The following is a 27,444-nucleotide window of genomic DNA, read 5'->3' on the forward strand; positions in this document are numbered from 1 at the left end:
AGAAATTCTAGCCTAGAGTTTTAGACCTCCATAAGTGGATTCTTAGTTTTAAAATCCACTTTTGTAAAAGGAAACATTTATTTGCCCTTGTGTTCATGACTTTTCTAATGTAGTGATACGATCCACAAAGGTCAGAGATTGCATCTTTTTGGGCCTTGATTCATGGGTCAAGTTAGCTTATGCATGAAGCCCTAGTCCCTTAATCCCCAATCAATATCTACATTTCTAAAGCATTGATTCTTTAGTTGCCATAAGAGCTAGAGGTTTATTCATTCACCCTAAAAACTACCAAAAGCGCCATCACAACTTATGCTCGGTTACATGTTGAATAAATGGCAAATGCATTTCAAAAAGATATTAAGGTTGAAGTTCACAATAGGGTCTAGAAGATAAAATTGGGTTAGGATAGGTGACCTCAAGTGGCCAAATATGCTTTGAAGATAGTCACCTTGCAACCACTTGTCCTAAAAAAAATGTGGGCAATGAAGTCTATTAGAAAATATCACATAAAGAAGAATGTCAACCAACTTTATGAAAAGGAGAAAAGAGAATCATCACTTGATAGGACAAAGAAAGGATGTATAAAAGAAGTACATTCAAAAAATGAACTTTTTCTTCAAGATAAATACAAAAAGAAAGAGGAATTTGAGAATGATTGAGAAACTCCTCTTTGAGCGCACCTTATGATGAGGTTCCTCGACAGATATGCTGGATCAATGTCTCATGGATTTAGCCCAAGTAGTTTGGAAAACAACTTGTTATCCTCTTAACCTAGTTTCAACTCTCGTAGAGGGGCATGTTGGTATGTTGTGTTAAGGCTTGAAGAATATGCATTTCCTAGGATAGAGTCCTCTCTAGTGGGCTCAAAACATCTCATCTCTTGCTAATCCATAAGTTATTGACATATCTTGCTTGTGAGCAATTGGGCATGCTATTGGTGTTATAGTGGCAGCCAGATGGTTTGACTCTAGCCCTTGTCTAAATTACTCTCAGTTTCTTATTCACCATGATTTTCAAAAAAAAAGAACCCCTCCCAAGGATCTCCTTTGGAAAGTAAGCCTTCATCCTCTCCAAGTTCTTTCAATTCTGGGTTACATGAGAAATCTAATGCAAATAAAGTATATTAACCATTTTTTAAAGTTGGATGACCCAAAAAAAAAGAATTGAAAGCAGGTAAAATATTCTAATTAATATTTTAAACTCATTTGCATACTTAGATTGTAATGTTTAATGAAATTGGTTGAGATTTTAGTATTTAATAAAATCAGTAACAAGGTCATACAATTTTTGGTTTCTATGAAAACTGATCTAAGGGAAATATTTGGCACTACATACATCTAACTTCTTTCTTTTATCTTTTAAATTTTAATTTTGTTTAAAAAAATATTTCCAATAATAATATTGATGTAAACTTTGGACAAGTATTAATAATATATAATGTATCAATAATAATATTGATGTAAACTTTGGACAATTATTAACAATATATAATATATCATTTTTCACTGTGGTAGGTTATTTCTAAATTTAATAATTTAGTAATAAATAAATAAAATCAGGCAATAATTTGAAATATTTATTTACATACTATATAAACAAAAAAATGTCTTTTCTTTCATTTTTTGTATCAAAGAGAATCCAATTAAAGATATCAATTGCACATATGCAAGAAACACAGTTTCAATTTAGCAAATAGAAAAAAAATAGGCATGTATAACTCTTTTTTTAACTTTCATACTTGTGATCAATATATTGTTGTATGGTTAATATAACTCTTTTAAAATGTAATTATAAAAATTATTTGAAAAACACTTAAAAAAAATCAATAAAAAGGTTTAAAACAGATTATTAAAATATTTTTTTATTTATCAAAATGTTAAAAAAATCTAACATTCTACTTTCATGAAAAAAAAAAAGCTCATAAATTGTCAACAGTGCTTTATTTCAATGGGGAAATATACAATATACAATTTAAATTACAAATTAAAAGTCACCAATGTCCCCATTTCATATTTAAAAAAGAAATCAAAGTTATTTAGTGTGGTAAAGATTCTACTTTCAAGCTACACATCTTTATCCTTCGTTAAAAATAACTTCAAATACCCAACTATTATGTAGACATCTGATTGTCATTTAGATGCCGAATTCATAATAAAAAATGAATTTCAAATTCATCATTAATATGTGAACATTTAATTGACAATTATACACTTCTAAGCAAGAATGAAATATGGATGCCTTATCCATATCTAATAAATAAATTTCAAATACCTCACTATTATGTAAACATTTGATTGTCTCATTTGATTGTCTTTAGATGCAGATTTCATAATTGATTCTAAAAAATAAATTTCAAATTCTTCATTATTATTTTTTACATTTGATTGACAGACCATGACCTCTTAATCAAGAATGAAATATGGATGCCTTTAGTTACATTTGTCCTTCACTAAGTTATAAAACCACAAAAAAAAAAAAGAAAAAAAAAAAAAATATACCCTAGTGTAAATATTTTCATTCTCATTATATTTTAATATTCTGATTCTAGTTATATTTTGATTCTCCTGACATAGAATTATATTTTTTCTATTAAATTAAAATTACATATTTTAATATTTTGATTCTCATTAATGCCTAGTAACATGGAATTATGGAATTATATTTCTTATTATTAAGTTAAAAATATATTTCAAATACCACACTAGAGTGTAATATTTTGATTCTCATTATATTTTAATATTTTGATTCTCATTGATGCCTAGTGACATGGAATTATGGAATTATATATGTTATTATTAAATTAAAAATATATTTCAAACACCGCACTAGTATGTAATATTTTGATTCTCATTATATTTTAATATTTTGATTATCGTGACCAGGAATTATATTTTTTTATATTAAGTTAAAATTACATATTTTAATATTGTGATTCTCATTAATGCCTAGTGACATGGAATTATATTTGTTATTATTAAGTTAAAAATATATTTCAAATACCACACATGGAATTATATTTGTTATTATTATTTTAAAAATATATTTAAAATACCCCAATAGTATGTAGATTAAAAAAAAGTGATGTGACATCCCAAATCACTATGATACCTATTAAACATGCAATTGCATTTGGGCCTTGTGGGATAACAGCTCAAATCAAATATAAAAGGAAATAATGAAACATAAAGCTATTCTATGTCAGATCTCATCTCATTACCTCCGTATGTCAAATTAAAAATTCAGTGGTAAGATCAGAGGACAGTGATTTTGTACATTGCTACTCATATTTACCTATGTAACACTCATCTTAAACCATATTAAGCAGAGCCTGCGACCAAGATAGGGTGAACAAAAGAAAGATTGTAATATGTCTTGCTTCAATGAAAGGCAAATACAAACCAATCATGCTGTCAGGGAGGATTTGATTTAAATCTAAACAAGACAACAACTACTGTACATCCCCAATCACTGTGAGAACATGGACACCTAATCAACAAGTTGCATTTGAGGCTTGAAGGTTACCAGCCGAAAACCTTAAACCTAAAAAGTTATTTAGGTCAAAAATCACTACTTGGCATCTCAAATCAAATTCAGTGGTGGGATCAAAGACTTGTCATTTTGTACATTACAGCTAATATTTACTTATGTAAACACTCGTCTTAAACCATATTTCACGGAGCCTGCCAAACACCATAGTATTAACAAAAGAGGTAGATGTTGCTTCAATCATGAAGACAAATATAAACCAATCAATCAAGCTGTCAAGGAACATATGATTGAATTAAACAAGACCAAATAACTACCCTAAGAGAAAAGGAAATACCCTTCCATTCACTATGCACCTGAAAGGGATACCTTGCTCAAATTCAGGTTGTCCTTTGATCACTCCTGAAAGTCAATAAGTACAGATATGAAGATAGCTCATACTAATAAGATCACCGAGAAGATTTTATCCATGGTCTTCTTGAACTAAATGCTAGGCCTTCTGTCCATTTGTAATCATCTCTCTGTAGCCAATGTATTTATGGATAATCCTCTCTACACAATCCACGCCTTCTTTAGTCTCCAAAGCATTCCATTTTCCCATAGTATCTCCACTCTAAATAGACTCTCGAGATAGGATATCTTTTGGTCCTCCACTCCTTCCAGTTTCTAAATCATAAAACGGTCCATTTCCCCTCGCTGTCGTGCTTCTATTTTCTACTATCTGTGCCCTGTCCATTGTAAAATATGGACGATCATCTGGATGCACATCCTGAGATGTGCTGTGCTGCGCTTCCTGGCCAATATTTTCCATCTCATTCACATTTTCACCAGCGAGAAATTGAAAGTACGCATAAGGTCCCACACCTGAAAATAGAACAGTTAAATTTGAGAAATGGATAAGCAAAGGCGCAAAGGCATAATTACCAAGCTGAAAATATCTTCCGAATATCCCAAACTGCCCCACATCAAAATAAATAAAATAATTAACTAATCGGTTAAATAAAATAATTAACTAACCGGTTCTAAAAACAAGTACATTACATATGGAAAATATTGTAAAATTTATGATACTTTCCTCCCAGCCTGAATTATTTCTTTGATTACAATCAGTGGTTAGCAAGAATGTTAGAATTAAGGTCTGGTGCATTAAAAGTTTCTATTTCAGCTGCAACTAACCAAGTAGTTTACGCCATTTGAGCTATTTACAGGATTGTCTGTGCTGACAGCTCAAACACAAGAATCTTCAATTCACTCCATAAAGAATTTCATCAATTTCCTAGGAAAGAAACACAAGTACTGATATTTGCTATCACTAAAAGTAATTGGCATCTGTCTTGAATTTAGAGAGTTTACATGTTCAAGAAATGCATGGCAATGTGTTGGAAAAAAAAAAAAAATAACCCCAAGTACAGATATATTCCAATTGCATCTCCCAAAATGAAAATGCATCCCAGTCCACAAAGAATTTGCCCTCCAATAAAGATGCATGCAACATATAGTAAAATCATGTCAAACCTAGGAGGATATGCTCAAGGGACCACCTCGAAGGGCTCACAAAGTGCACCCTCCAATGTGCATGAGAGATATAACAATAAAATAATCCTCCTAGGAGAATGCTCCATAACCAACCTCCAAAATAGCAAGTGGTCCACAAATACATTATATGAAACCCGTGGCAACCAACTCCATGGATGAACGTGCAAGATGCCAATTAGATGGGCACTCCACCAAAAAATTAGTCAAATCAAAAAATAGCAAGTGGGCCATCTCCAACAAGACAAATCCAAGAAGACAAGGGCGAATTAGGGTTTTGACCATGCCAAAACTCCATGACATAATAAATATATATATATATGTGTGTGTGTGTGTGTGTGTGTGTGTCGATAAATTGCAATAAGTGTCTCTACAAATGCACCCTCCATGGATATCGTCCAAATTTAGTAAGTAGACCAAGTAAATGCATACAATGTGCCATACGTGGCCCTCCAAGTATGCCACATGCCTCCCAATAAATGCCCTCCATAATCACCTCAAATGAAATAATATATGTGCTAAGTCAAAGAGGTGAGTGTGTTCTTCAATGGAAGTCAAAAGATGACAAATGTAGCTGGAATATCCATGCAACAAAGATGAAAGAACCCTAGGAGAGGTGTGCCCTAAAAAAATGTTCATGTAACCACCTAAACCACCCAACAAATAATAAAATATCTATATGGCAAGCGTGCCTAAGGAAGAAGAGCCAAAGTGGTCAGACCTCTTAAATGCTCATTAAACGATACACACAAGAGAGAGTAGCACTCAAGCTTTTAACCTCCAAGGTAATAAAATGGATTAATTTAAGCATTGACTAGTGAAATCAACCTAAACATGAATGCACAACGATTAATGCTTAAATGAAACTACCATCCAACCTCCCATCAGTCACCAACTAATCAAATCAACATGAATATGTTTGCTAATGGGGGCGGGGCACACACTCCAACATGTGTTGTACCATGGAAACAAGATGTATCTCCTAGCAAAAGATGACCCTTCGCAAGGCCACCTAGGATTGAACCTGAGGTGAACCACTAGAGGATTATAACATGATTAGTACCTCATGAAAACTCAAAAAAAGGCTTGATAATAAAAGATGTATGTAGTGCCCCCCACTTCAAATCTAGCTTAGGAAAAAGCACATCGACAAGGGTACTAAAATCATCAAACACATTCCACCTAGGTGATGTCCAGCAATTTCTTTTTTTTTTTTGTAAGCTATATAAGGATATTTATATTACGAAAAAACTAGTATTACATTGATAACTCTGGTTTGCCAAAAACTCTATGGGATCCCCTAAACAAGTAGACTAAACAACCATTGTTGCCCTAATCCTAGTTTTAGCCAAAAAAGAAAGCAAAAATACTTACTAGCTTTCAAACTATCTAGCCCATTGGTAATTACATACATTAGTGCTTGATGGACATTCAAACAAAATAGTGTTTGCATATAGCATCATAATACATATGGATCGCCATAGACACATACTAGAAATAGACATAGCATTTACAAAAGATAAACCAAGTGCCATAAAAGACTATTACTCTAATATAATGACTGGAGAAAGAGCATTGGAGTTGCCTTGGGGTGAATCCTCTGCTGGTGCATTGATAACAGTTGGTGTGAGGCTGTGAGTCAGAGCCAGAGATGGAATCGGAGACCACATAGCATTCTAGCTGTGTTAGTCTGATGACTATATCATCCAGCTTGTATATGATGTCCTAGAGGATCCTTTTGATCTCCTCTTGTCCTACAAATAACTGGTAGTGGTCAACTTGCTTGTCCCTTATGACCATGTGAAGCAATGTTTCGAGTTGACGGTGCAGAGCCACTGAGTGGAGAAAGTGAAGTCTTATTTGACAAAATTTCCCAAGATCTGGAGCCCACTTGAAGGTGTTGCCAATGATTTTAGTGTCAAAAAAATATGTCCTGTCCCCAAATTCCTTTGCTTCAAAGTGAAGGATCTCATTCCTCACTTCTGGGGGGGCAGAGTCAAAGCGGTAAGCCACTGAGTGCCAACCAAATAGACGTCGGCGTCGAGAAGTGGAACTTCTTGCACAACCAACCCGTCGACTAGCTCGACACAACCAAGGAGCCATGAAAACACTTATTACAACCAGACCTGACTGAACTAGGATGATATAGGTGGTATGACTAGACACCAATGTTGTGACCTAGAGTCGAACCCGAAGACTATAATGATGGTAGGATTAGAATTCAAGGGAGTAAAAACTAGAATGCGAGTGAATCGAGTCAACATAATGTGAGTGTAACAGCAAGGCAAGACATTAGAAAGGCCCCGTCAACCATCAACAGGATGAATGCTCCTAGACAACTACCGATATATACCTCCTCTTGACACTAGCTTTATGGATGGGAAAGGTATATGGACCCTGTGCTTAAGGACCTTAGGAAGACTAGACTTATGATTCGATCAGAGAAAAATTGAAAAAGTGCTCGAGTACCTGACATCATAGACGAGAACCAGACAACTAAATGAGACACCCGCAGAGTCAGCGATTTGGGAGGGGCTGGAAGGTAACACAACGACCATCTTGAATGAAGGGCCTACCACTGTGTTATGTAAAAAGATTACGAAAAACATGGGCACCTGCAAAACCCAAACAGACTACCAAAAGATTCTAAAGTGATTTGACAAAACTCCATGTGGTTGAGCCTGTAGATGGTAGAATTGCCACACATGGATGGCATTCGGATAGGTGGTGATGTGGGCTCGGGTCACCAGAGGCGCCTTCCTCTTCACCATTGTTTTCCTTCGCATGCCAATCATGTTGACTGACACTAATTAATACGGTAAATGCACCCGCAACCGGGAGATGTCCAGCAATTGTTACAATATTAAGTCATATCACCAAGGCAAAGTGCACTACTGCTACACATCCATCATCTAACCACATCAACATCATATGAGAAGAAGACAATAGGAATGATAACCCATCCAATCATCAAGTATGTCCCCACCACACATCCGACACAAGAGGTCCATATATAACACCCCTCTTAGTGACAAAAATAATACCACATCACCAGGCAAAAGTCACTAGGAACTAAGACATTGTCATGAAACATTTATCTCCTAAAACCATCATCTAACCCCTTAAGGGCTAGAACCATCATCCATATCCAAGATAAACAATTCCACAACACCAAAATGAGAGACCATGCTCCAAGATACTAGCAAACATGCAAGCAAGGGTTGATCAACATTGCAAGCACATGCAAGAACACCACCAAATCAGCAAGCTCAATCATTCAACCAAGGAGAAGAGAGACTTCCCCAAACCAAAGACCTCCAACAAATGATCCAATACAATCAAGAGAAGGGTCTCCATTAAGATGAATCCCCCAAGTTGGTCCCATGTTCAAGGTAGTAATAGCAAAACTCCATCAATGTGAAACCTCATATAATATGAGATGTAACAAGTACTAAGACAAGTTTGTTGGTAAAGGATTCTCAGAGAATGATGGAATTAACCCAGTGAGAATGTTCCTCCATTTGCTAGAGAATTCCCTCAAACAATGGGAGTTGACATTGTTGAGGCATTTGTTTCAATTTTTAAAGGTTTTAGGTGCATGGACGAGACCCATGTTTGTAGGTTGACGCAAACCCCTTATGGCTTGACTGAATACACAATGAACTCTGTATTTTATGATCGATGAATTGTTACCCATGTTGGGATATTCCAAGATTTGTGGAAATTTGTATATTTGGCTTCTTGATTGACTTAATCCACTTGTATTGGTCCTATATACAAATGAGTTTTTCATTGCAAAGAGTTTAAGTAAAGTAACTCATACTATGGTGGAAGAACAAATTGGCCCATGAAGTTGACATGAAGAACAATGGAGGTCAGCAAGTTGATAATGAATTCTTTCAAAAAAACAAGGAAGTACCTGTTGACGAGGAAAAATCTCTTGCCAACAATTAGTGGGTCTCCTCGGTGTGAAGTCCCAATTAGACCTCGCACCATTTGGGATAGGAGCCCCATCCAATATATGGCCCCGGCTGCCACCAGGAATGTTTTGCTCCTGGTTATCAAATGTGGAGATGTTAGTACAAGGATAAGAATGAAATGCCCAGAGAATGGAGACAAGATCAACTCATGATTGATAACCTACAGAATGGAACACAAGAACATAATAGCAAAACAATAAGAAGAAGCATGTCTCAAGAAGGGTTAGTGAGCTAAAACCATCTCAGACATACATAAATAGAAAAGTGTCAAAAGTTAATTGCAAATCAGTTCACAATAAGTTATCGGCATAGCATGAAATAAGAAAGCAATGAATCAAAACAAACATGTAAGCCATAAGCCACGAATTAGTTCACTAACATATCACCTACATGAAGACACACATACAAACACAATGGAAATACTAGACAAGTAATACAACCACTATGAAGATGCACAAGAATCAAAGCCAAAAGTGAAGAACTTCGCAGTATTCATGATACACGTTCAAGTACATAATCAGCAAGTCCATCAAAGCCCAGCAGTGGAACATGGGTTGCTCATACCATCTTCCAAAGCAAAACCCTAGCCTCACCACAACTCACCCTACTATCTGCCAAGAGTTGAGTGCCTCTAGTTCCTTAAGCACAAAACAACTATCTAAAGCTAGCCTAGCTCGAGTGCTAAAGTCCCCTTCCAAATGAGACACGAGGGTATATTTATAGAAGTGAGGTGACTATTCACCTACCACAACCTTTCGCCTACCCTCACGACTCTTGAACTTCCTCACGACTTTCTAATGTCTAATGACTATTACATGCCCAAATTGATCTCAGCGTAGTCATTGCAACTTGCCATTATGATAAGAAATATTTACATTATGATAGAAGAGAAGCTATGAGGAGAATAAAGATGGTTCTTGGAAACCCTAGAGTACTTGTGTGAATGTTGTTGCAAAGTCATGGAGACTTGCATGAGCTGATGATCAGGGTTGCGATGTTTGTTTTTCACATTGAATATCTATTTGCCTGCTACCTCCTTAGATGGTTAAATATTTTCCTTCAAGCTTTCCTTAGAACATTTATTCATGCCACGTGCCATCTTTATGTGAGGGTGCTACCTTGAGATCTATGAAGCAAGTGTCCATTTGTGCCCATTTTAGCTCTTGACCAAATAGAAAAGGCATCAAACATGAGAATCACATTATGGTTTGAGCCTCTAAAGATTGAGTGCTCCTTTTCTAGCAGACTTTTTGACTTTGGCGAATGTGCTAGCTATGTTGTGTTCTCTTTTCGATCTTAGGCATTCCTCAAAATTAGCTTTGCCTATCTTCATTTGACCCTCTTTATGTTGGTTGTTCCACATTCAATGTCATTTGGTTTGTTCAACTATCTCGATAATCCTCAACATGTGCACCCCTTTATCTAGGTCCCAAGAACATGTGTATTGGCATTCTGGTAGTTGTGGCAAGATTTTGGGTCCACGTTCCAATTCGCATAAAGGGCACTCCTTTATAAAAGGCCACCAAACCTTAGTATCCTTCGGTCTTCATAGGTACAAAGTTATTGCACAGGGTACATTACCCCATCATGCATGAGACTCCAGGTCCATCACTTGATCCTCTCCTTCTACCTACAAGCAAATTACATTAGTCAAATACATTTGTTGTCAAAGAATAAGACTAGAAACAAAAAAAATTCACTAAAAGCAAGATAATAATTTAGACCCCTATACAGTGCTTTTCTGCACCACAACATTGTCAGAGTATGTGTGGTCTGTACAGGATCATTCTAAAGCTCCCCAACCATGTTTTGGAAGAGGTTGACAACTAATACTCATTGTCCTCTTTTCACACAAATTAGATTTTCACCAACTCTAACATGGTATGCTCAAGTTGATCATTTCTCATTAAATTATTAGCCATCGCTGCTTTTGACCTAGCCTTTGTCAAATGGGACACGGTCCCCATTGTTCTTCTTCTTTAGTGTATGGCAACGAAATATGCGCCTACCAGGAAGCAATAGGGTTTGAAAGGGGTGAATCTTCTCTACAAGACGCAAATTCAAGAAATATAGGCAGTGTCAATTTTCAATCGCAATGCCACTGAGGATTGTGGTTGCGATCTAAGACCTAGAGGAATGGGCAATATGTATGGTCTCGTGTTTAGTTGACAAAGCAAGTCGCAATATTTATTCCTATCGCAGGTCGCATATATAGTGAGCAGTGTTATTGATTGGGAATGCGAACAGTGACTTCGACCAAGTCGCATTTCAAAACTTCATTGCAAATCGCACCTCCAAATCGTAGTTTCAATGTGATTTGTGATCTATGGTGTTAATCCAAACTTCAATATCCTTACAGCGTATTGGAAGCACGACCTCTTCACCATTTAGTATAAGTCGCATCTTTTGGGTTTTGGTTTCATTTTTCCAAGCCAATTGAGCAATTGAATTGATTTGCAAGCTCAATAAGTCTTGTTTTTCATTTATCTCAGCCAATAGCTTTGACAGAATTGGCATGAAAAGCATATTCTTTAGCACTTAAATCAACATTAGCTATTGCATGTTGTATCTGTGATATCATCTCTGAGTGCATTTCCAATAATGAAGCTCTCCTTATCAATAAATCCCACACATCAACAACATCAAACCATGTCCCTCATTCCCTTTACATCCAGTTCTACCCAATCTGTGTATGTATTGCTTACGATCAAGTGGCAACCATGTTTATAAAAGCATGACCTATTTTAAATAAATCTGCGATAATTAATGAATCTATTGAGGAATTGTAGCTAAAAACAATAGAGATTGCCTCCATCTAGGTATAGAATCAATAATCTTCTCAATATCCTTGCTAAGTCCCAGATCTAGCGAGTGGTCAACTTCATCAAGAATGAGCACTCAATATAAGAATGGTATCTCAAAAATTTCGCTAGCAAGTTCACGGGTTGGACAAACAACCAGCACAATAATGGGAGATTTCCTTTGATTTTGGGTAAGAGGAGGTGTTTTTACTACTACCTCAATTGCTAGAGGATGCAACACACATCAAAATGCTAGTGTCTTGCTTGTTCTAGTTTTCGCCTTCACTCACACATTCTTTCCTTCAAGAATAACTACAAGAGTGGCTTCTTGCGCAACAGTCATTTACACATATCTCACTTTTAAAGGAGCCTAAAGTGTAAGCAATGACATATTACACGAGTCAAATCAATGAAGGAAGAGTGATGGCAGATGGGGGGTAATTGTGTGATGTCTTTATTATGTGCGAAGGAGGCAAGGGAGGTTGCAGCTCGCATTTCTAGAGCGCAGTGACCTATCACTTGCAAACTAGAAACGCGACTTGCAATTAAGGGGTGTCAATGAAAGTCGGGCCATTTAGAAAACAAAATAAATGTGATGTAAAACAATTGGCAAAGGCGTGCAAAATACAAAGCAGTTCCCAATGTACGAGCCAATGAAATCCACTTCCTCCCAGGCTATCCACAGAGAATTTGCCTGCCCAACCACATAAGCCTCCTAGTAAAACCAAGATAATCGTTGCTGGCTTAGCCTGACTAGAGCTTGTGACTGTGTGGCGGAATAATAAATAGACGATCACTGAAACAAAACCAGCACCTGCTAGCATACGGGATATTACCATAATTTCACATGCAATAGTTCGGAATCTTCCTGTTACAGTGTCCACTGGGTTGGAAAACCATGAAGACTTTTGTGATTCCTTGGTGGCTTGGCATGATGTGATTGCTTCTAAAAGGAGTGAGCATGAATATCTTGAAACACAGTAGGCTAAAGCAAGGAGCATGAATATCATCCCCATTGCTAATTCATCTACACATAGTTTGTTAAGATCAACATATGCAATCTTTTGATTTTCATCTACAAATGCACTCTCTTTGAACAATGGTTTAGAATGGATAAACTGTAATTTGTTCCTAGCCAACATATTTGACTCTGATTTAATATGAAGTGTTCATCTGCAAGTGATTTTAAACGGTTCCTTCTTTCTTGTTCCCTCATAGACTTATCAAATATATTAAGAACGTTTTTCCGAAATGGTTGATCAAAAATGCCTGTCCTTTCTGAGAACACAGAGAACTAGTTGATTCAGGTAAATTGCCTAAAAAATTCCTTAGTTGTTTATAGGAGTGTTCCTCATACTATGGATGTCCATGTAATACAATCTTCTAACAATCCTCTAGAATCCTTGATGTTTCTTTATTCCCATATATTTCCCCTTTGACATTAGACACATTGTTCTCTCCAGAACCCTCTATCGTAGTTGTAGTATTTTCAATCAAAACAGAAAAGGAATTACCCATAAAAAAATTAGACATTGTGCAGCGTGCACTTCCACATCTTCAATAACCAAGTTACTTCTTTCAATTCCCCCAAAACCAGCACCACAACTATGGACATTTACTTCAGATTTCACATGATCGAAATTACTCTACTGCACATTACCGGCAAGAGTCACTTGTGAGGTTGCACACTCACTACCTACAACTTTGTGGTTTTCTTCAATGGGTTGGCCCTTGCAATTTTTGGTTCCCTCTACAAACTTGCAATCAACCTAAGATTCAACCTTCGTGAAGCTCGGCTACATCGAAAAGTCATGTTGTAAACTGGGCAATCCATTTTCATCTCCAGCCTTCCATGCATACCTACATGCAGTATCGAGACTACCTACTTTTCCTCGCATTTTCCCCTTTTCATCTGACTGCAGTTGACATTGTTTCTTACTTCATTTTCTTCCCTTATGTTGTTTTACATTGTATGTCCATGTTGTGACCATTGACATCTATTGCAAAACCACGTAATGAACTATCAGCCATCTGCCCAAATGGGCTTGCATTCCACTTTCCTTCAGAATCACATGATATCTTCTCATTATCACGGATTACTTGCTTCACTAGCCACATTGTGTTGAAGGTGCTTTTGAATGATGCTTCAAAGTCATTTAAAAATTGTTTGCTTTTAGTATCTAAGATCTGGAACAACGAATTATTTACAGCCAATCCCATGAGCCTGGGTAGCTCATCTGCCAAAATGAACTCCCCCTTTTGATCGCTGCTTTCCAAAACCTTTGTCGTGTATTGTATGGCAGTCCCAAACAATGCTTTGGGTAACAGCTTTAATACTCTCATTGTGGCCTTGTCAGATTGATATGCAATCTAGCAGGGTAATTAGTGCAACCCTTCACCTTTTTCTAATTTTATATATATGGCTGCTAAGCCCAAAAATCTCACTAAGGCCTAAATGTCCAAACCAAAGAACCACCGCAATCGAGCTTTTTTAACAATAATCAAAATAGAAGGGGGGCTTACCTTTTATAAAATCATCGGGCTCAAGCCTTGTTAATAGCCACAGAGACCAAGCATTGTTACATATTATATATCAGCGCAGCCCACTCTATAGCTCCTGGCACTTGCACTTTCCTCCTGCTCTATGCAATATGACCACACCACAAGACCTGGGCTCCAACTCTTTTATTTTGTCAGCTTTTACATAGAATGTTGGGCGTTTACATTGATGTGAAATCCTTTTCTATGTCGGGACACATCCTCCTGAGCTTACGTCATCCCGACCTGTCCCAAAAGTGTGTACCAAGGAATCCTTTGGGAGACAAACTCTAGGGAACAAGAATTATTCTCGTCAAGTGTTATTCACGGCCTCCATTAGTTGTCGTCCTCGGGCCTTTTTAAAAGAGCGCAACCCATTTACCTCTAGGACGAGTCAGCATATCCTACGCGAGCCCCTCGTCAATTTTGCGCCAATAAAGAACCTCTATGTCACCCTTGCACTTTACACCCTGGCTAGCCTCCATGTCAGCTCGGATCCTCGTCACCCCAGGTGTTCCCTTTATGTGCTCCTCCTTCGATCATCCGGGGAAAGGACTCTCAGTACACGTCACCCTGGCACTATCCCCTGACAAATTCTTGTTGACCGAAAATCGATTTTGTCTCCCAACCTTCGTCAACAAACGGACTCTTGTCGGAACTTAAAAAAAGAAAACTAAGTGTTTCATGGTCATTAGTGTACTCTCTTCTCACCTGTTAAAGCCTCCAACGCAACAAAGGCACTTCTATCTCTAGTCAAGAGAACTTGAATCGAAACCCGAATGTAACATAGACCCCTACGCTTTGTTAGTATATATGTATACATGCGATCAATGAAATAGAATGAAAAGATTGGAAAAGCATTGGTTACAATATGTTATCAAGAAATCCACTTTCAAAACTCCACACTCTGATCTTTTTTATTAAATCAATCATTAAATAAACACATCACTACAGGTCGCTCCAGATCCATGGAAATAGGATCGAATGGACCAATTTGGGCATTTTTAAACTAATTACAACAATTGACTAATTTTAATGAATTACATGGCAAGCAAAACTAACTCTATCCTAACAAACCACACATTTAGGAACCAACTCCTCTAGTAAATAATTTTGACCTCTAGGTCAATTGAATTTTACAAATGCCCCCACATCAGTGATCTTCCTTCTTTCCTTAGCACCACTATGTGAAATACAAAGTGTGCCAACCTTTGAACCATCTCTTGTATGGATCATTCTTACAAGACATGGCCCAGATAGCCACTGGATTTTATCTGTCACAGACGACTTGTTTGCTATACATGTACTCCAACAAAGCTCTGTGCACAATTGAGTGGTCAACAATTCCTTTCTCAAGAATTGGCTTGTAATGCTAATGTCATGTGCTCCAAACTGCAAAACTTTTGTTAGATGTTCACCGGACAACACATTCACTAATCTACCCTTGCCCTTTAGTGGAATGATACCCTTGAATGTTTGAAATTCTACACAATATATTTCTGAGAGAAGTTCTTGCGTTTGAGTTCCATTTACTAGTTTGAAAACATGTTCTACAACAATTGATCCAACTGGATGCCGAACAAAAGAAACAACATGCCCATTAAGAGAAGAAACAATTTCTTTCAACTGTTCCTTGTTTGCATGCTCTAACAATATTTCTTCAATTTTATATTCCTTTGCCCATGTTGGTAGTTGTACCTTCAATTCATGCAACCCCACAACTCTTGACGAGTCTACTTCCAGCAATGAAATATTGCTCTGGACTTCTCACATGCTTCTCTAGCTTTTTGCTTTCTTTGTTCATCGAGATGAACTTGCAACAGTGATCACAACTTTTGATTGCTAGGACCTTGAGACATGTGACTTAATGGAGTCATGCCCTCTACTTCCAGCAATGACAGCTTGCTCTACACTTCTCACATGCTTCTCTGCATTTCTGCTTTCCTTTTTCATCAAGATGAACTTGCAACAGTGATCACAATTTCTGATTGCTAGGACCTTGAGACATATGACTTAATGGAGTCATGCCCTCATTATCCTTAGCATTGATATCTACCTGATTCTGGAGTAAGGCCTCAAGTGTTGAGCAGTCTTCTACTCGAAGGGAAAGCCATACTGCCAAATGCAATGGGGTCATCCCATTCTAATAGAAACCGCTTCCCATTACGAGTTCCTTCTGGTGGCGATAAGCCTTCTGAGTTGGCTACAATTTAATCCAAACTTTGGGCATACAAAAGACACGTATAAGCATAGTTTTGACAATTTCTTAAAAAACCTAATTTCTTTAATCTACTTAAACACAAACAAAGAGGCGGTGCCGAAACATTCTCTGCAAAATAAATGAATGCAAAATGTCATAAACCCTAATGTCAAGGATGAAGCGAGACAGGCAAGCATAGGTAGCGTGCCGTCTAGAAAAGAAATATATTTTTCTTTTCTTTTTCTTTTGACAAGTACAAAAACAATTATGAAGACCGACACTAGTTACACTTTTCAACGCTCCCTCTTAACTAGGGAGGTATTCATAATTAACCACAGGTACAAGGACAGTGCTTCCATTGAAGAGCTTTGATAAAAAGAGTTGGATTGGTAAGCCATCTCATAAGCTATCTTTTTAGCTTATATCAGTGCATCTCATCATATCGACTAGTATTGCCATATAGCAAGGCATTGACTAACAGCTCTATCTCTCCACTATATTAGAGCACAATGTTGGGGAGACAATGACTTACAGACACCATCATCATTTTTTCTCAAGGCACATACCCCATCCGGACGTTCACAAGGTATTTCCTTCTAAGACCATTCTTGTCTTGGATTTACACATCCTCAAGGAATTTCCTCTTCGACTAGTCTTACCTATTCGGTGCCCTACCTCATCCTCGAAGACTATCAAAATTCAGATGCTTACCCAATCCTCCATTCTTTCTTCATAATGTGAAGACAAGAATGATGTGTCTATCTCTCCCTCTCAAATGATGTGTCTATCTCTCCCTCCCAACCAAGGAGGAAGTACTCATTCCTTTACACATGAAAGGAATGTATCCAAGCTCCCTCTCAACTAGGGATTTGCTTCTAATATCAGTGGTCTATTCTTCCTTGGAGATCATAGTACTATCAGTTGCTTGTAGGCCTCCTTCAACTTCCATGCATATCATGGAGCCATCTTCTTTAACAACTTCTCGTAGGGACTAGTCATCACTTTCCATATCATCAATCTTCATCAACTGCAGGATGAAAATACTACTCAGTTCATGCATCATCTTAGGTAGCAAAAACATATCGAATATTTTGAGTCATCGGATAGCTTCTTTACAAGATGTCATGACTAGTCTTCATCAACATCCTTCATCGTGGTCTTCCTTCAAACATCTAAACAAGCGGAGTCATCTTCATATCAGGCTCATTGTGTCAAAGCTTCTGCAACTCCCTCTCAAGTCAGCAGTTTTTCATACTTTACGAGACCATATCAGTCATTGATCACTGTCCTCATGTCTTCATCCAGAAGAGCCCAAAAAGGTCCATGGCACATCATGCTTATGCAACCAGACATATTCATGCAACCTGCTCTTCCTGCATATAGGAAACATGAGTTAACTAAATCAAAAGAAGAATCCCAAAACATGTATACCTTTTATTTCAATCAGTCATCTAGTCTTCTTCAAAATGCTCCCCATCTTGATGATGAGGCTTCATCATGTTACAGTTGTACTGGAAAACTTCTAGGAAGCTTGCTCTATATCTGTGAGAGTAGAAAATGTCTGCAATATCATGATGGTCCTTTTTCCACCAGGAAAATATCCTCATGAAGTCATTCAATGGAGGATCTTTGAGTGACCCTCTTTTTTTACTATCATGTGCTAGATCACTGCTACTAATGCATCGCGCTTTCGTATAATGGATTATCCAAGACAATTTTCTTCATCAGGGAACCATACATAAGTCTCTATATCAAACTGCCCAAGGATCCAACTTGATTACCAAGTTTACCATTTACAGGGACCTTTATAGTTCCCTCCTCTCATCTAGCTTGCCAAAAACATAGGATCTTCTTTACTTATCCTGCTTCAACTTTCAATAATGAAAACAGTATACCCTAGAACCACATAAGTAATTAACCCTAAACCATCTTTTGATAGACTTTTAACAAATAAATATGCTATACGCACCTCATGATTGCTTACCTTTGTACTTCATTATTATAGAGGTTGCCACAATGCCTGTTGTTGGATGCCATGCTCTCTTAATTGTTCTTCAAGAGTGAAGACTTCATATTTGTTCATAAAGGCACTGCAATTTTTACCTTTAATGCCATCCAGGTGCTATAGTATTTTGAGCTAGGCTTATCATTTTCATAAGCCCCTTCTTCTAATATGAAAATATGTCTAGTACCTATTTCTTGGAGATGAGACATATTCCTTGTCATGCTAGTAAAACCTTGTAGGTGTAGACTGCTTCTTCCTTTGAGATAGAGAAAAGTAGAGCAGAGACTTTTAATAAAATCACTAATGTAAGAGAATCTCCTTCCACTGCCTGAAGCTTGTCAATGTAGACTAGATTCTAGATCTAGTTGATCAGACAACCTTCAAATAATGTAATTTTGTCAAGCGAGATAAACTTTGTATATTTCCTGTTGAGAAATCTAGGGCAGCCTAGTTAGGGCAATTAAATTTGATTTCTCTTTAACTGTGATAGATGCTTGTGATCTTCTTATTATGTTCTTCTTCTTCTAGTTATTATTATCTCTTTGATCATCAAACAGCTATCAAGACATGAAAAACAAATAGACACCAGATGTAGGCACTCAACCAGGGCAAAACCCCTAAGGATGGGAAAACCCAGTCAAACTCTTCCTTCAGTAGATTGAAATCAAAGTAAGACAACCAAGACCTTTGACACAGACTATTACCCCTCCATCCATCAAGTATGAATATTGTCCTTTCTGCAATTCGTCCTTTACTCTGCAATAGCAATTTTGTCTTGCAATCACATGATGCCTCAGATACTTCAGTCTGTAATTTTGTCCTGCAATATTTCAATCTGTAATCACTTCAAGATTTCAGTCTTGTAGATGCTCAATATTCAGTGTTGTAGATGATTTGAGTTACCCTCACTTCGTTGTCCTGCAATAGAGTACTTTTTATGATCTTCGCATTTAATCCTTCTACTTTAGAAATCGCAGATCCAAGTGTGCTTCAATAGGTCGAGTTCACCTTGCTATTTATAGTGGTTTCTGTCTATAATTGAGCCGACATGAATATCTGACAGACCGACTTGTAGAGAGGGTCAATTTAAGAGCTTTTGAGGCCGCCTTGAGTTGTTGATGGATGGAGGGTTCATCATGCCCAAAATAAATGATCCCATGAGGGGTTTACATGATAAATTTTACTCAAAAATTCCTCGAGCAATGAATGGGTGCTTTGACCTACTGACCATTGACCCAAGCATGAAACCCATGCTTTAATAAGTCAATAATAATAATAATTTCTTTTGACAAATATATTACATCATCACCCAAGTACAATTATGAAGACCAACACTCTTTACATTCTTCAACACTGCCAAGTAGACTTCGGATTACCCACTGTTAGGGCTTTCAAAAGAAAACTAATGTGTAGATAATGAATCAATCAACGAGTGTACTTAGAATGACTTCAAGGGTGTTGCTTAGGATTTGACTTCAAATATATATATATATATATATCATTCTGGAAGCAAGGGTATATATATATATATATATATATACCCTTGCTTCCAGAATGATGAATTTCTAGGTGAAGAAACTACAAGAACACATCAATCACTGGAGTTGACTTCTTCTCACACTGTCCAGACCTTGAAGACTAAATATATGAATGTGTATAAATATATTCTTCTCCACAGGGATCTTGTCGGCTTCTTTATGTGACTATTACAGCTCATAACAAATGTAAATATGCTACATTGTCAAGGATCCTATACCACCGTAGGTATGCATCACCTTATGGTTGTGATGCCACTATATATGCATGCGAGATTATGAGTGATGGTTCTACCATAATGCACAGATCTTTTAGTTTCTCGGCTTTCTCCTTCAAGGTGATTGAGGTCACTTCTTCTAGCCTTCCCAATAGGCCTCTAACTATTGTGAGGACCTATTCATGTAGGATGGCTCCTTCAAAAATATACTCACGACTTCGGATTCTTTGAGAAGATGATAGACTTGGGATTCATTCATGCACAAGTACAAAGAATGAGACTTCTAAATTTTAGCTTCTTCAGTAGAAAGCCATTTTAGGGCTTCTAAAATAGGACTTATGCTCATAACTTTTATTACTATTGCTTAAAATCTTGTGAGGAATATGTCTCGGTCTTCAATGACACTTATGCTCCAAACTTCGGCTCCTTTACTGACTCACTTTTTAGGGCTTCCAATGTAGGACTTTTGCACAAAACCTTTTAGTGATGTTGTAACTTTATGACAAGACTTTCAAAAAAGCCTATAAGGTCTTTATGTAACTCGAGTTTGAATGAGACTTTGGCTCATGTGAGGACTAATCAATATCCACAAGAAAAATTCCCAAAAAAAGATCTAAACTTCTGAGATTTGGATTTATGAGATAACACAGTGAATTTGTCTCCTTACCCTAGTCTTCTCCAAGAAAATCGCACTTGTGAGTTGTCCTTTTGTCTACTTCGTTGCGCTTCTGGCTACTTCGCTCTTCTTCTTTTTTTTCTCTCCATTAGATCAGGAAAACTTGTTGCTTGTGTGTCTTCTAAATGAGGTCGAACTCTTCTTTTATAGGCTTCTTGAGGGCAGATTAGGCCTCTTCTAGGCTGACATGAAGGGGCTGGCCGACTTATCTTTTGGTGGCTTCTAGACTTAACTTTGTACATAAAATATATTTCTTTCTTTTGATACTTGAGCCACACAAGGGCTATTACATCATGACTTGACTTTTTGACTTTGCACAAGACCCTAGAGCACACAATGGGTGCTTGACCTAGGACAATAAACCAATGGGAAAAAAACCCATTTATAATAAATAATTTTTCTTTTACAAAATAAATATTTTTCTTTTCTTTGTCTTTCGACAAGTACAAAATACAATTATGAAGACCGGCACTAGTTACGTTTTTCAACACACTGGACACACATCATGAAGCACCCTTGCATTTGAAAACATGCTTGTGGACAACATCACCTTGGACTGTTACAAGTCTACCCTTGGAATGCAGTGCTCCACATGTGATTACTAAAGGTTACTTGTAAGAAAATTAACCCACATATATATTGTTGGCCTCCTTTACCTCTCATATATATAGAGAAAGGAGAGATTCCATCAATCATTCATTCATCCGTGTTCATACTGTGTTAAAGATGTGACTAGAGGAGCACAAAAGTCACCCTATCTCTCTTACATCTTCATTTGTAATTGTTATTTCTCTCTCTTTTGGTGTCACTAGGGTTTCTTCAGCTTCTTGGGTATCCTAAAGACTAGGGTTAGGATTTCATCCCTTGGAGATTCAAGATTAAGGTTCTAAAATGAAACCCTAGGGTGTGATTGGTGAAGAAGTGGAGGATATTTCTTGCCATGGAGGAGTTACTTGAGTGACTCATGCTTGTTGGAGCTCCCTAGTTGAGCTAGGGATTTTCATGGTTTTCCTTAACTAGGTTTTGGAGAGCTAGTGGATTATACTAGCCTTGTCAGAAGACCATGTTATGTACAAGAACTTCATTATATGCATCTTAACGAAATTTTCATCTATTCAAATTGCAACTTACACATCTATGTTTTTTATGGTTCGTAATTTTTCGCCACAAGTGTCTTCCTGGTTTGACATGAGTTTATAGTGATTATGTTAAGTTATCTAACCTTGTAAATGAAGAAAGTAAGGGTTAGTTTGCTGCCATATTTACTATTGCAAATAAGGTTTTCAGATCTGATTTATGAACGATAAGACTGCCCTAGAGGGCTAAAACTTATCATAACACTTCTATATTGTTTCTCTTGGATTGCCTAGAAGTTTGGGGTTGTTAAAGATTGAAATATTGTCCATTGTTGTTGTATTTTTGTTTGTATTTCATAGCAGCTTAAGGATGAGAATTTACAAGGTGTTACATGTATAAAAATTTAATCAATATTAATGATGTAGAATTATGTCGAGGGGGCACAATCAAACAACATGATCCCTCATGTAAAGGCACTCGAGGCTATATTTAAGCTAGAGGTCTTCATTGTAAAAATCATCAGCATTGTTATTTAGAATATCTTATTTCAATTTTTGTTGTAACTTCTGGTTTCAGAGCTAGTCTTTTTTTGTTGCTCCTTGTTTGTTGAGCCAACTGCTATTTCCTCCACCAGTGCTGCTATGTCGGGTATGAATTCCACCGCACTTCTAGTCTACCACCTTCGCCACCGTTGTAATACCTCATCTGCACTCCTATTCTACTATATTTCCCTCCTGTTTCGTCGTCTGTTGTCCCCTGCCGCTGTGTTAAAACGCCACAACCAGTGCTTGGTCTCTCGCCTCAGCACTAATTGGATTAGTTGACCTCAATTTCACCAACCAAACTGAGTTCCCCAACACTTGTGTCACCGTCATCACCATAATCTCTATTGATTGTCTTTTTCTTACATCAGACCTTGATCGTCATGACCTCGTGGTCACTGCTCGTCTCTCCCGTTGTTTCTTCACTCTATTAATTAATTTAATTTAATTAATAGTTATTATTCTTTAATTATATAATTATATAGTTATATAGTTTAATTATTAATTTGATAATATATATTATATATAATAATAAAAAAATAATGATAAAATAAAAATAATAAAAAAATTAAGAAAGCAAGTCAAACTACAATGGAACACTCCACATGTTACTCGAACAATGACGATGAGAAAATTTAATAAAAGATTGGACGATTTTGAGAAGAGATTCAATCAAAATGACAAGGAATTTAGGAAGCTACAAGCAAAACAAGAGAGTTTAGAGAATCAACTCACGCAAAATTATAGTGCCATTCAGAAAGACCAAGCAGACCTACGAAACTTGGTTGACCAGAATCACAATTAGGTGATGAGTATGTTGAGCCATATCATTCAATCAAAAAATAGCAATGCCACCCAACAACAAGACTCTTCAAATACATCAAACCTGTCAAGCTCACATCACATTCTTAACTCTCTGCATTCATCTACCATACTAGATCCACAAAACAATATATCGAATTTTCAAAATATAATGATTTTAACAAAATTCTCTTATACAATCAACTGCTCATCACATACCAATGAAGAGCAAAGCTAGATTTGTCGACTTTTGATGGTAATGAGAAACATGGTGTAGCATGATTCAACAAGGTAGAGGACTATTTTGAGATTTACAATATTGAAACGATGATGAGAAAATCAAGCATGCATCCATTCATCTTGAAGGTGATGCATATAACTAGTACATGTGGTGGAAGAAGTCAACATATGCAACCAATTGGAGTAAATTCAAAGATGATTTCTTTAAACGATTCCAAGGTATCAAGGAAGAAGAATTCTTCATGGAACTCACCAGACTACAACAAAAGGGAAGTGTGGACAAGTGTACTATAAAATGGGAAACACTAGCTACACGAGTACTCAGATTATCAGAAGGACGTCTTATTCAATCATACATCACTAAACTTAAACCATATCTCTAAAATGAACTTAAGCTTCATGACATTACATCTATGGAAGAAGCGATATGAAAAGCAAAAGCCGGAGAAAAGAAATTCGAAAAAATACCGTTGCCGAAAGTTGAAAGAGTATATTCAAGACAAAGGATTCCCCAAACTTCTGACATGGAGAATACAAAATACCTTCCACCACATCTAAGAGAAGGAAGAAAATCTAATTTGGAGGTGCAAAGAATAAAAGAAGGTAAATGCAAACGTTGTGGCAAAAAATGGGACCCCAGACACAAATGTTTTAAGGGAAATGATACCAAGAACTTATATAAATGTGAAGCAAAAAATGATTCAGATAGTGAAGAATCAGACATAGAAGAAGTTGAGGATTCTCAACAATTTTCCCTAGAATCAAACAACAAAAATGCTCCACAAGTATCGGTGTTAGCCATGACTGAAATAGCCTAGCCCCAAACCTTAAAGTTAAAAGGGCATATCAAAAAGAACAATGTAATGGTTCTAATACATACAGGAATCACTCACAATTTTGTTGATACAAATTTTGCAAAAAGACTGAACATTTGCAGATATCCAATGCCTAATAGGAAAGTGGTGGTCACAGATGAAAAGAAAATCGAAGGACTAGGAAAATGCCATAAGGTCCAATTGCAAATTCAAGACTACAATTTAGAATCTCTATTTTACACCATACCGCTTGGAGAAGTAAGTGTGGTCCTATGTGTCCAATGGCTACAAACCTTAGGCACTTACTACGCCAGCCATCAAAGCAATTTATAAAATTTCGATGTGAATGACAGAATTATAAGTTATATGGTTTTCAACAACCTCAAAATCAAATTGTATCATCCCATCAGAGGGGAAAGTTGATCCGAAAAGGAGCACCAACATATATAGTGCAATGTCATCAAATGGAAATGTTGGCTTCAAAATTGATTAGCGAAGAACCACCTAAAATTCAAGAGTTAATTAAAAAACACAAGAAAGTAATACAAGATCTCCCCTTCCAGATGCCTCCTAAAAGAGAGATTGAGCACATTATCAAAGTCAAGTTGAGATCAAATCCTATCAACATCAAGCCATATAGATATCCACATCATTAGAAAACTGAAATCATAAAAATAGTCCAGGATCTCTTAAAATGTGGTATCATCACAAAATGCAGAAGCCCTTACATTGCTCTGGTGATTCTAGTCAGAAATAAGGATGGATTATTTAGACTATGCGTAGATTATATAGGATTGAATAAGATAATTATTAAGAACAAGTTCCATATTCCCTTCACAGATGAAATGTTAGATGAACTTCATGGAGCCAAATATTTTTCAAAATCGGACTTAAGATTGGAAAACTACCAAATCATGATAAGATAAGAGGACATTGCGAAAACCGCTATTCGAACTCATGAAGGTCATTACAAATTCAAAGTAATGCCTTTTGGGTTAACTAATGCTCTAGCGACCTTCCAGACTACTATGCATGAGGTATTTCGACCATACTTGGAAGTTTGTGCTAGTTTTCTTAGATGATATTCTAATCCATAGTAAAACATGGAAAGAGCATTTACAACACCTAGAACAAGTTCTCACTATACTAGAAAAAAAAATATCAGTTTTATGCAAAGATGTCCAAATGCACCTTTAGAAAAGAACTATGTTCCATGAGTTTTTGGAACATGAGAACGTTGGGAACTTGGGTACGGGTGTCTGGAACGGCTAGAGGTTTCCCCAAAATTTCCAGGAAACGGCTAATCGAGAGCGGTAATATTATATAATAAAAAAATAAAAAATATTTTTTTAAATATATAATTTATATAATAATCCAAATTAATATTGAATCAAAATATTCAAATATTAAAATCAATTTAAATATATAAATAATAATATATAATCTCTCTTATATATAAATATATTCTATAGGTCTCTCTCTCCCTGAATCTCTCCCTTTTATATATATAAAAAGTCAAGTTCATTGTCAGTTCTCTTAAGAGAAAAAGTAACTCTAATGTTTAAGCATTCACTGCCACATACAATATGCACACACAATCTTCTGTGATATATATACATAAATAGCAAAAGAAATACTCATCAGCATGACATCCCAAATATCGCCCTTAAGTCAAGGTGCCACCCGCTTCCTTAACCCATCAAGAGAGTGCTCCAGTTTCTCAATTAAGGATATCGGTGTTAAGGATGTCTTTGGCCTTTCTTCTTGCGAAGGTTTCAAGATAGGCTCATGTTTTGTGGGCCGTTCAGCATATTTCTCTATAGGCTTTGTATTCCCCAACTCCAAGGAACGTCGGAACTCCAAAAAAAACAGTCTTTAAAGCTCCCGGAACTTTCCGTAGCTCCCATTGCAACTCTCACTAAAAAGGTAATGTTCCCATACAGTTCCAAAGCTCCCGGGAGCGCGGGAACCATTGGAACAGGTTTCCCACCTCTCGAGAGTGGTTCAGATGTAACAGAGGAAAAGAAGAAGTAGAATACCTCAGACACATAATATCCAAAGGAGTGAAGGTAGATCCTAATAAGATCAAGGCAATAAAAGAATGGCCTAAACCAATTAACATCTCTAAATTGAAAGGATTTTCAGGGTTGACCAGATACTACCAAAGATTCATTCAAAACTATGCCCACATAATTGCTACTCTAACAATCTTTTAAACAAAAATTCGTTCATGTGGGATGATCAAGCAAAACAATGTTTTGGAATATTAAAAAAAGTTATGTCATTAGCACCAGTGTTATCAACTCCCAATTTTTCAAAGTCTTTTATAATTAAATGTGATGACTCTAGGAACATATTAGGAGCCGTATTAATGCAAGATGGCCATCCCATAGTTTTTGAGAGCAAAAAGCTAAATAAGAGGGAGCGCTTGAAATCAACATATGATAAAGAGATGCTTGCTATTATGCATGCCTTAACCAAATAGCGACAATATCTTCTAGTAAGAAAATTCTTGATATGTATAGATCACAATAGCCTGCAATACCTTCTTCAACAAAAAACACTTTCAGCGAAACAACAAAAATGGTTGTAGAAAATAGCCACCTTTGATTTAAAAATTCCTCATAAGAAGGGTAAAGACAATGTTGCAGCCGATGCTCTATCTCGAAAAGATGAAGATCCATCATTATTTGCAATCTCAACTATAGTTTCGGAATGGTTAGATGAAATTTGAAGTGAATACGTGAAGAATCCAGAAACATGTAACCTAATCAATAATCCTATTCAAATTCAAAACTCAAGAATCTATCTAAGTACCACTTCCAAATTCAAAACCAAAGTTCTTAACGAGTGTCATGCTTCACTAGCAGTTGGACATGTGGGATTCTTCAAAACCTACCATAATATACGTCAATCATTTTTTGGAAAGGGATGTACAAGGAAATTCAAAAATACGTGGTAGAATGTGATAAATGCTAAAGAAACAAAAATGAAAAT

General features: G+C 36.6%; 2 protein-coding genes across 3 annotated transcripts in view; both read right to left on the bottom strand.

Moving 5' to 3' along the window:
• Nucleotides 1-3,345: 3,345 nt before the first annotated feature.
• Nucleotides 3,346-27,444, bottom strand: part of LOC149170335 (lipid phosphate phosphatase 2-like) — a 170,382-nt gene continuing 146,283 nt past the window's right edge. For both annotated transcript variants that reach the window (XM_089428992.1, XM_089428993.1), the window contains one exon: nt 3,346-4,350. In XM_089428992.1, the coding sequence (XP_089285118.1) occupies nt 4,100-4,350 (251 nt within the window). In that variant the 3' untranslated portion in view covers nt 3,346-4,099. The remainder of the gene's footprint in view (nt 4,351-27,444) is intronic.
• The window catches only part of LOC149170336 (protein CPR-5-like), a 35,134-nt gene continuing 20,035 nt past the window's right edge, over nt 12,346-27,444 (bottom strand). Inside the window, exons 2-3 of the mRNA XM_089428075.1 lie at nt 12,941-13,078; nt 12,346-12,827 (exon numbers count right to left, since the gene is read on the bottom strand). Coding sequence (XP_089284201.1) covers nt 12,346-12,827; nt 12,941-13,078 — 620 coding nt within the window. The remainder of the gene's footprint in view (nt 12,828-12,940; nt 13,079-27,444) is intronic.

This window comes from Pinus tabuliformis, chromosome 4_2 (assembly GCF_031772625.1).
Source record: "Pinus tabuliformis cultivar Carrire ecotype Pingquan chromosome 4_2, CPIR1, whole genome shotgun sequence".
NCBI lineage: Eukaryota > Viridiplantae > Streptophyta > Pinopsida > Pinales > Pinaceae > Pinus > Pinus tabuliformis.